Consider the following 11,817-nt stretch of genomic DNA (forward strand, 5'->3'; position numbering starts at 1 on the left):
ATAATTATTAGTTATTTGTTTTACCCTATTGACCTGCAGTGTCTCGCCTTACATTGAGATTTATACATCATTTAAAAGCTGAATAAATATATAATACACTTTTGATTGATGTGTGGTGTGTTAAGGACATTATTTGAAAATCAGGAATCTGAGGGTGTAAAAAAAAGGCCTTTAAAATAGTCTAAATTTAGTGCTTAGCAATGCATATCACTAATGAGAAATTAAGTTTTGATACATTTATAGTAGAAAATTTACAAAATATCTTCATGGAACATGATCTTTACTTAATATCCTAATGATTTTTGGCATAAAAGAAAATTTATCATTGACCCATACAATGTATTTTTGACTATTGCTACAAAAAATATACCCGTGCTACTTAAGGCTTTTAAGGTTTTTTGTTCCAGGGTCACAAATATGATCAATTTTTCAGTTTCCGTTCAGCCACTGGAGGATCTCAGCATCATGGCTGCTGTAAGTAACTTCTCTTTCATCTTCCATCATAACCTCTATTGTTAAATGCAGTCTGTGGGATGAACTAATCTCTTGTTTCTCAAGGTGTTCTTGAGGTCATGTGATGGGGATTATTAAACAGTCACTGGTTTACTGAGAGTTGGGGGTCTCCACAGTAGACACATGGGATTAGCTTTCTTTAAAGCCTCTTGTCTGTGATTCTGTCAAGCATGGCACATAATATAATGCTTTCTTTTCATTTTCATCCCATTAGACTGGAACGTTTCGCATGGTGTCTGAGGAGGAGCAGGCGTTACGTGCTAAACTTGAACATTTGAGCGTTAAGGACCACGGGCCGGTGTACGGACCTTGTAAGAAACTACCCGATCACACAAAACAGAAGGTATCACTGACTATATTATACCCTGCTATAATGCTTATAATCATATTTTATTTGCACATAAATGCACATAAATTCATCTTCCTCTCTTAAAGGCTAAAGATGAACTGAATGAAACAGAAGAGAGGAAAGTATCTTCTATAAAGGAATTGAGGGCCATGATAAAAGAAAAGGCAAGTGAAGGGGAAAATCTAGCCAAGGCTGTGGAAGAAAAATTCGAGAACGAACCAGATTCCCTTCTTCTGAGATTCATACGTGCCCGAAAGTTTGACGTGACGAGAGCACATGAGCTCATGAAAGGTAAAGCTTTTATTAAATGCATTTACACTCTATTGTTTTACATCTAAGTTGTGTCATTGTGGCCATCTAAATATGCTTTTGTCTCCATCTATGCATCCTCAGGCTCTGGGACAGGGAGAAATTCTGTTTTAATTGGGGCTTTCTCAAAACGTTCAAAGAGAGCCTTTGTGCAGAAATAGGGCAGGTTCTTGTTCTCTGAGAACAGGCAGACAGGCTGGGCTTTGATGTTCTGTGTGTTTCACACAAACTGACATTTCTAATACTCATGCGCGGCCCACAGAAACATGGCAAGCGCACTCGCACACATGACTAAACCTTTCAATGCATGAGAACCAGGACGAAATACTGCAAAAGAGCGATGCTGCATTAAATGAGCAAAACACACTAAGATACAATGACAAGAAACATTGATATTAGTCACATTTTAAATGCCAATGCTTTTTGGATTGCCGTTTCATAAACAGAGAGACATACATATATAAACCTACATTAATTATAATTGACACAGATTTCAAATATATTTGAATTATTTTAGCTGTAAAGCCTGTTGTACACAATCTACTAAATGCCTTTTTAGCAAGTAAAAGGCATTTTAGTATCATTCTAAAACTAAAAAATAAAACATGGTTCATGTCTTGAGAAATCGTTTTATATAGTAAACAAAAACTAAGTCTTATATTGTTAAGTAAGTATATTTTAAATGAACAAATTCTGGACTGAAGCAATTTAGGTGTACTTTATTATCTATACACAGGATAAAATTTAAGTATCAAATATGATAATCAGGCTTTTAAGGAGCGTTTATTTGTAAATCTCTCAAATCATCACTATTGCTTTGCATTATATGTTTTGTCCTACAAAACTGACTTTGAGTATACAACTAAGCATTAAATACAGCTGAGGTAAAAAGCTTATATGCACCATGCAGCATCTTCAAAATGTTAATTATTTTACCAAAATAAAAGAGATACAAAATGCATGTTCTTTTATATTTAGTACTGACGTGAATTAGAAATTTCACATCAAAGATGTTTGCATATAATCCACAAGAGAAAATATTTTTTTTAAATGACCCCGTTCAAATCTTTACATACACTTTATTCTTAATACTGTGATGTTACCTGAATGATCCACAGCTGTGATTTTTTAAGTGATAGTTGTTCATGAGTCCTTTGTTTGTTCTGAACAGTTAAACTGCCTGCTGTTCTTTAGAAAAATCTTTCGGGTCCCACAAATTCTTTGGTTTTTCAGCATTTTTGAGGGACTCATATGCAACTATTACAGAAAGTTCAAAGGCTCACTGATGCTCCAGAAGGAAAAATGATGCATTAAGAGACAGGGGTGTAAACTTTTAAACAGAATCGAGATTGTTTCCCAGGAGTAAAAAAAAATTACATTTACACTGATCTTTAAATCTCAAAAGTTTTCACTCCCAGCTCTTAATACATAAGCTGTGTCTCATTTAGAAGGCTGCGCCCTCAGGAGGTCGCATTCAAAGGCTGCATACGTCATCATCTGTCTCATTTCAGAAAAGCAAGCAGGACACTTCAAATGCGACCTTCTTTCACAGGAATTCGAAGGATGCATGAGGTGTATCCTTTGCTACTACATATAACCCACAATTCTTTGCGTCGCCGTAAACAACTATCGTTAATTTGAAAAAATGCCGAAAGCGAAGATGTGGTGTTTACCATTTAAATAGGTAAAAACGGATAAACTTTGTTCTTAATATCCTCCTATTTTTTTCTCTAACAGATATGCTGCAGCTCTTCAAACATTGAATAAAATAAAACAAGTAAAAGCAATTTTTTTTAAATTACTTTCCAAATTTAAAAATATTTTTTCTTCATTTAAGTAGTGTGAGAGTGCAACGATGCTCTAAATTTGTTGGCATAGCAACGTGATAAATCCTGTTTCCTTTTCCACTTTTTTTTTTCACCCGTCCTACGAAGGCCGTCTCGTTTTTGTTCTAAGTTAAGGACACTTCGTATACACATCCTACAAAGGATGCAACCTCTAGAGGATTCGACCTCCGGAGGGCGCAGCCTTCTAAATGAGACACAGCTATTGTTTCCTTCTGGAGCATCAGTGAGTGTTTGAACCTTCTGTAATAGTTGCATATGAGTCCCTCAGTTGTCCTCAGCGTGAAAAGATGGATCTCAAAATCATACAGTCATTGCTGGAAAGGGTTCAAATACACAAAAATGCTGAAAAACCAAAGAATTTGTGGGACCTGAAGGATTTTTCTGAAGAACAGCAGGTTCAGGACCAACAAGGGACTCATGAACAACTATCACTAAATTAAAAAAAAGACAGCCGTGGGTCATTCAGGTAACAACACAGTATTAGGAATCAAGTGTATGTAAACTTTTGAACAGGGTCATTTTTATAAATTGAACTATTATTTTCTCTTGTGAAATATCTTATTCAAGTCAGTACTAAAAAAATAGCATGCTTTTTGTATTGCCTTTATTTGGTATAATAATAAACATTTTGCAGATTTTGCAAGGTATATGTAAAATTTTGACCTCAACTGTATTTTTGGTAGATATAGAGTGACATCTAAAATTTTTTTGCATTTTGTGCAAGAAGTCTTCTACAGTGTTATAAAACAGTCACTGATTTACATTACAAGCTATAAGAATCTTTGTGGCCATATAAATATCAGAAACGGCACCAAATTGCATTTTTATAATCTCACTATATCACACTATATGAGCCATAGAAGTCTGATTTACCAATTATGATTCTTTTTTTTTAGTTTTAAATGTTGTCTAAAGTTTCTAAAGCTTTACAAGATTAAACACTACATATACATAGACAACTATTGTCATAATAAAATAAACAGCATATCATCTGGTTTTTGAATAATATGACAAGACATTGATATCTTGGCAAATGTAAGATAGGTTTAAGACACTGTTGAGATCTTTTCTGATACTCTTGAGGCCTTAATAGGGATTCACTTACAATGCCATAAATGACCAAATCCTGAATAGTCTATTTGTTTTTCTCCCCCTTTGACAGGTTACGTGCGTTTTAGACGAGACTATCCAGAATTGTTTGAGAATTTAACTCCAGAGGCTGTGCGCAGTACCATTGAAGCCGGTTACCCACGAATACTTTCCACTAGAGACAAGTTTGGCCGAGTAGTGTTGCTCTTCAACATCGACAACTGGGATCTAGAGGAGGTCACTTTTGATGAAGTATGTGTGCTATTTATTATAGCCTAGGTTACATCCACTGTACAAAAATACAGGTGTTTATAATTATAGCTAACATTTTTTTTATACTGGCATTATGATAATCTGCGTATCTACTTTACTTTAAAGAACATGACTAAATAATAGAAATATTTTTGTAAATTTACTAATCAGTAAACATATGTGCCCCTGGACCACAACACCTGTCTTAAGTAGCACAGGTATATTTGTAGCAATAGCCAACAATAATTGTATGGGTAAAAACGGTTGAATTTTTTTTATGCCAAAAATCATTAGGTTATTAGGTAGCTATCATTAAAATCATGTTTCATGAAGATATTTTGTAAATTTCTTACCATAAATCAAAACTTAATTTCTGATTAGTAATATGAATTGCTAGGAACTTCATTTGGACATCATTAAGGACGATTTTCTCAATATTTAGATATTTATTTATATTTTGCACTCTCAGATTCCAGATCTGTTTTTAGTTGTATCTAGACCAAATGTTGTCCTATCCTAACAAACCATACTTCAGTGGAAAGCTTATTTATTTCAAATACATTGACCTTTATGACTGGCTTTGTGGTCCAGGGTCACAGATTTGAATCATTTGCACAGGATTTTATGTTTAAAAATTAATGTTTAATGTCCATATTATTAATAAATGCATAGAGTGAATCCAGGTAAACTGGGCCACATTTTACAAGTGAGATGAGTGACAAAAAGTGACCCAGTTTACTTAAATTCACCCTGAGTACTTCTTTATAAGATGAAAATACAAGCAAAAGAATATTTGGGGGCCATTGCAAAGTGCATTATTGTATTTAATACATAGGGGAAAAAAGAGCATTCTTGTCAGTTTGTAATGGCTCTTTAGCATATCTAGAAATACGGAGTTAATAAAGAGAAGTCTTCCTTTTAAGGAACGACACTTTCTAAAAGCCTTATGCAGATGTCAATTTAAATGATGTGACAGATTAATCACTGAAAATGAAATGTCATTTTCTAAAAAGAATGCATTGTGTAGAGATCAAAAATAATTCGAAATGTGTTTCTTTACACTGGCTTTCCCTCAAACCAGTGTTAGCTTAGGATCATTGATTTACTATTACAGTTTTATTAATATTTTGAATTAGTTGTCATTTATTTTTTTGTTTTCTTTTTAGTTTTCATTTAAAGGGGTCATCGGATGGCCATTTTCCACAAGTTCATATGATTCTTTAGGGTCTTAATGAAAAGTCTATAATATACTTTAGTTAAAACTTCTCAATAGTAGTGTAAAAACCACCCTTTTACCTTGTCAAAATCAGCTCTGCAAAAAAGCAACTCATTTTATTGCATGGTCCTTTAAATGCTAATGAGCTCTGCTCGCCCCACCCTTCTCTGCTGTGGGATTATGAGCCGTAATGTTTACTTTAGCTGCATTTAGCGGCAAAACTTGCCAACAAGCACATTATTAAGAAAGGAAATTTGCAAAGATGCATTAAAAAACCCTTATACTCACTTCTGCTGTGGGTGAAGCTGCATCAGGAACGATTCACAAGAACATAGATGCATATGTAGATCGGGATCGGCACTTTCCTTTCAAAAACGAAAGTAACATTTATCCTTTGCATCTTCAGAGGCTCAGATTTCAGGAGTAAATGACTGCTTTGTTCATTATTACATCCAACAACAGAACACATCAATCGCTCAATCTGAGACATTCCTGTCTGAGTCATACAATGGTGATCGGAGTCAGCTCAGTGAGGGCGGGTCTAAGGTAAGGCGCTCATGTCAATCAACTATCGTGGGAGTGGCCTCTGTCTGTGTGTCATCACACTAACAACAAGCTGAGAATGACCTGATTTTAAAAAGGGGATATTACTTTTAAAGATAAAAAAATACCACTGGGTGTTTTTTTATCATTGTAGGGTGGTTGTGTACACAAACTGCCAACACACATTAATGTTCAAACAACTTGGAAAAGTGAGTTTTGCATCCAATGACCCCTTTAAGTTTGAATCATTTTATTGTGCGTTTTGTAATTTTTATTACTTCGCTTTTAAAAAAAAAAAAAAAGTCTATATGGCTAACTTAATAAGGTTCATTAGTTAACATGAACTAAGAATAAACATGAAACAAGAACAATACTTCTACAGCATTTATTAATCTTAATTTCAGCATTTACTAATGCATTATTAAAATCATGCACAAGGTGTGTTTGTTAACACTAGTTAATGCACTGTGAACTAATATGAACAAACAATGAATGACTGTATTTTTATTAATTAAGATTTACAACGATTAATAAATTGTGTAAATGTACTGCTCATTGTTTGTTCATCTTAGTATATACATTAACTAATCTTAACAAATGACATCTTATTGTAAAGTGTTACCAAAATATTGTATTTATGGTGGCCGAGAGAGCTCAATATGCTGCAACTTAAGAAAACACATGCAAGCAGAAAAAAACGTCAACAACTTAAAAAAAACCATCTTCATCAGTTTGACAACACAGGCGCTGCAAATCCTCGCAACACAAATACGGAAACGCGCTGCAAACACAAAAAAAAGCGCTGATAAAGGTGATAGTTCATCTTTATCACCTTTTAGTTCACCGACAACACCTCTGCTCTGACCAACAACCACTGAACAAATAATCAGGTCCCAGAGGTCCCCCTGAAACATTTCCGTTGTGCTCCATGCTATTTGCAGTGCTTTTTTTTTGTGTGTTTGCAGCGTGTTTGTGTGTTTGTGTTGCGAGGATTTGCAGCGCCTGTGTTGTCAAACTGATGAAGATGTTTTTTTTTAATTTGTTGTCGTTTTTTTCTGTTTGCATGTGTTTTCTTAAGTTGCAACGCGTTGAGCTCTCTCAGCCACCGTACATTTTAGTTCAAGTAACCGAAAAAATTTTATGTGCAACTTTTTAATGGTTTTAGATTTATTTAAAATATTTTAACATTAACCCTTTTTTTCACAGACTCTGCGTGCCTACTGCGTAATCCTCGAGAGACTTCTAGAAAACGAAGAGACCCAAATCAATGGCTTTGTCCTCATTGAGAACTTCAAGGGCTTCACGATGCAGCATGCGTCCGGCATCAAACACACCGAGCTGAAGAAAATGGTGGACATGCTACAGGTAGCACCTTATATTGCCTTCAGACCACAACCTCATATTTCATATAGCACTGGCTGATATAAAGCTTGCACTGTCTGTATGATACAGGACTCTTTCCCGGCTCGATTCAAGGCGGTGCATGTGATCCACCAGCCCTGGTACTTCACAACCACCTATAATGTGGTGAAGCCCTTCATGAAGAGCAAACTCCTGGAGAGGGTGAGTGGAATGAAGGGGAAAGAGAGGAATTTAAGTGGATGTGGAAAAAATGTAAACAGGGTAGAACAAGACATTCACTATTCTGACAAATGAGTGCAAAAGATGCATGGACTAATTATTTCCACTGTAGAAACTTAAAACCTTGCAGAAATGCACACTCAAAAAACAATTTAATTCTACACAAGAATCACAGCATACTGGGATCACAACTAGTTTTATGTGCACTTTTGAAAATGTGTTTAAGGGATATAGTTCACCCAAAAATGAAAATTCTGTCATTACTTACTCATGTCATTCCAACCTCGTAAGACCGTTGTTCATCTTCAGAACACAAATTAGGATATTTTTGATGAAATCCAAGAGCTGACCCTCCATAGACAGCAAGGGTCCTACCACAGCCAAGGCACAGAAACATAGTTAGGATTTCGTTGAAATAGTCCATATGTGACCCTGGACCACAAAACCAGTCTTAAGTCGCTGGGGTATATTTGTAGCAATAGCCAAAAATACATTGCATGGGTCAAAATTTTTGATTTTTCTTTTATGCCAAAAATCATTAGGAAATTAAGTAAAGATCATGTTCCATGAAGATTTTTTGTAAAATTCCTACTGTAAATATATCAAAATGTAATTTTTGATTTGTAAAATGCATTGTTAAGAACCTAATTTGGACAACTTTAAAGGTGATTTTCTCAGTATTTAGATTTTTTTGCACCCTCAGATTCCTGATTTTCAAATAGATGTATCTCGGTCAAATATTGTCCTATCCTAACAAACCATACATCAATAGAAAGCTTATTTATTGAACTTTGTGATGTATAAATCTCAGTTTTGTAAAATTTAACCTTATGACTGGTTTTGTGGTCCATGACATTAGCGGTTTAAATGTAATTTTATGAAGCTATGAGAATACTTTTTGTGTGCAAAGAAAACAAAAAGAACAACTTTGTTTACTCTCAATAATGGCAGCAGACTGTGCTGGGAGATAAGAAATGGTTGAATTAAGTTATTTTTGTTGCAACAGAATTCTCATTTTTGGTTGAACTGTCCTTTTAAATAAGAAACCTGAACCTGTTTATCTACTAGGTTTTTGTTCATGGTGATGAGCTGGGTGGATACTTCAGGGACTTTGGTGCTGAAATCCTTCCTCCGGATTTTGACGGGACGGGTCCCAGCTGTGACGGCAAAGAGACGGCGATTAAGCTGTTTGGATCCGAAGATACGGCCCTTTAAACAATGCAAGCCAATAGCACAACACTTTGACCTTTTGTTTGTTTGATATACACTACCAGTCTAGTGTTTTTCAACAGTAAAAACGTTAATGTTTTTAAAGACATCTCTTATTATCACCAAGCCTGATCCAAAGTAGAGCAAAAACAGTAATAATTTGAAATAGTTTTGCTATTTGCCTGTGACAAAAGTTCAATTTTCAGCAACATTACTCCAGTCTTCAGTTCACATAATCTTTCAGAAATCATTCTAATATGCTGATTTTCTGTTGAAGAAACATTTATTATTATAATTAAAATTGAAAACAGTTGAGTATTTTTTTCAAGATTATTTTATGAATAGAAAGATTCAAATGATCAATTTCATATAAATGCTGTTCTTCAGAACTTTCTATGCATAAAAGAAAAAAATGAAAAAAAAAAAATGATTTCAGAAAGATCACTGAAGACTGGTGTAATGATGCTAAAAATCTGCTTTGAAATCATAGGATTTTAAAATATATTTAAATAGAAAACCTTTATTGCAAATCGTGAACAGATTTCAAAATGTGACTGTTTTTGCTGTACTTTGAATCAAATAAATGCAGAACACACTTTTTCAAAAACATTACAAATCTTTGTTCAAAAACTTTTGACTGGTAGTGCATGGTTAAAATGTTTTATAGAAACTATGAAGGAAATTATTACAATTGTAGAGTTTAATCATTTTAACCAGTGTATTACAATAAAAGTATAAAATGCAGGTCCTGTTAAGATAGTACACATATCACTGGCTGATACCTAAAATGTCTGACTTATCTGACATTTGTTTTAAACAGAGAAAGTTTGCTGAAGTGTCTTTTATAATTCGCCTTGAAAACAGTGGCCTGAAATTTATCAAAAGTAAGTTTTGTACTAGTTGTGTGTTTAAAACAAGTGTAGTAATTAGACACGAATGCATCATTACAAGCCCTGACCAATAAATAATACTTTGTGTTAAGTAGACATAATGTGGTTGTTGCTGTTAACCCATGTTGGTTCTTCTAGACTCAGAGCTTTAGTGTTAAGTCTAATTGACATTTTCAATAAAGTGAGCAAAATGTTGATGTTTTGTACTTCTGATGTCCACATAAAGGGTCCAAACTGAACAAATTTACATGTGAAAAAACAGTTTCCACTAAAATAATAATTATTGAGCAGCAAATCAGTATATTAGAATGATTTCTAAAGGATCATGTGACACTGAAGACTGGAGTTATGAAGCTGAAAATTCAGCTTTGCCATCAAAGGAATAAATTACATTTCAAGGTATATTCAAATCGAAACCAGTTATATTAAGTTGTAACAATATTCCACAATATGACTGTTTTTATTTTTGATCAATTAAATGCAATTTAATTGCAAAATGCAATTAAATGGTATTTTGTATATATTCCAGTCAAAAGTAAGATTTTTAATGTTTTTTAAAGAAGTCTCTTCTGCTCACTAAGGCTGCATTTATTTGATCCAAAATACAGTAAAAACAGGACAATTTTGAAATATTTTTACTATTCAAAATAAAGGTTTTCTATTTGAATTTATTTTAAAATGTAATTTATTTCTTTGATGGCAAACCTGAATTTCCTTCAGAAATCATTCTAACATGCCAATTTGCAGTTCAAGAAACATTTTTTTTTTATCATTATTATTCTTATTTAAAACATATTTTATACTTTTATTTAGCAAGGTTGCTTTAAATTTATCAAAAGTGACGATAAAAACATTTATAATGTTACAAGATTTCAGATAAATGCTGTTCTTCTAAACTTTCTATTTAAAGAAACCTGAAAAAAATCTACTCAGCTGTTTTCAACATAATAATAGTAATAATAATAATGTTTTTTGAGCACTCAGTCGGAATATTAGAATGATTTCTGAGGGATCATGTGACTGGAGTAATGATGCTGAAAATTCAAATAGAAAATAGTTATTTTAACTATTTCAAAATAACTATTTCAGAATTTTGCTGTTTTTTTGCCGTACCTTGGATCAAATATACATAGCCATTCAAAAGTTAGGGCTCTATAAGATTTTTTTTAATGTTTCAAAAATATTTTATGCTCATCAAGGCTGCATTTATTTGATCAAAAATACAGAAAGAAACAGTTAGCTTTCTATTTGAATATATTTTCAAATATAATTAATTATTATGATGCAAAGCTTAATTTTAGCACCATTACTCTGGTATTCAGTTAGCCTGGCAAGCCAGACCCACATAAATGTAGGGTCTGGGCACTCTCCATAGACAGGGCTCAACCGGAGGGGTGGGATAAACGGTTGTCTTTCAAACTCCTCGCCACGCAATAGGATAGCGCTACAACCAATCAGAGACTTAGTCGGTCAGGTGACTAGTCAGAGCGACGAAGATTTTTAACAAAAATCAGTGCACTGTGCAGTCTGTCAGCTAAATAATAGACATAGATGGGCACTAAACCTTTAAAAGTAAACAAAAACATGCACAGACAAATCCAAATTACACCCTGCGGCTCGTGACGATACATTGATGTCCTAAGACACGAAACGATCGTTTTTTGCAAGAAAATGAACAGTATTTATATAATTTTCTTTTTAACTTTGATACACACCCACGTCCATCTGTCATGAGCACGAGTTTAGCATATCTATGATTCGACTCGTCACATGTGAACGCGCTTTGATGTAGTATACGCAAACACCGAAAGGGGAAATATGTAAAAAAAAAAAAAGTCCAGGATGAGTTTGCGCAAGCAAACGTAATCTTTTTCAGCTTTAAATGGGTTTGAACAACCAGGACAAGCGCAAGTAATTACCATTTTGAATAGCCGCTATATCCACAATCTCTTGTGCTGTGTAAACAATGAGTGTCGTATACACGCCACAGATCGCTTCCGGTGTTTGCGTATTCTACAC

At 34.0% G+C, this 11,817-nt stretch overlaps 1 protein-coding gene across 1 annotated transcript; it reads left to right on the forward strand.

The window, feature by feature from the left end:
• Nucleotides 1-432: 432 nt before the first annotated feature.
• LOC141332247 (retinaldehyde-binding protein 1-like) lies at nt 433-9,082 on the forward strand. Its single transcript, XM_073837375.1, has 7 exons — nt 433-474; nt 728-856; nt 949-1,153; nt 4,181-4,359; nt 7,325-7,483; nt 7,571-7,681; nt 8,768-9,082. Exons 1-7 carry the CDS (start codon nt 466-468, stop codon nt 8,912-8,914), a joined length of 939 nt encoding a protein of 312 aa, XP_073693476.1. The 5' UTR covers nt 433-465; the 3' UTR covers nt 8,915-9,082.
• Nucleotides 9,083-11,817: the final 2,735 nt, after the last annotated feature.

Source organism: Garra rufa, chromosome 3 (assembly GCF_049309525.1).
Source record: "Garra rufa chromosome 3, GarRuf1.0, whole genome shotgun sequence".
Classification (NCBI taxonomy): Eukaryota; Metazoa; Chordata; class Actinopteri; order Cypriniformes; family Cyprinidae; genus Garra; species Garra rufa.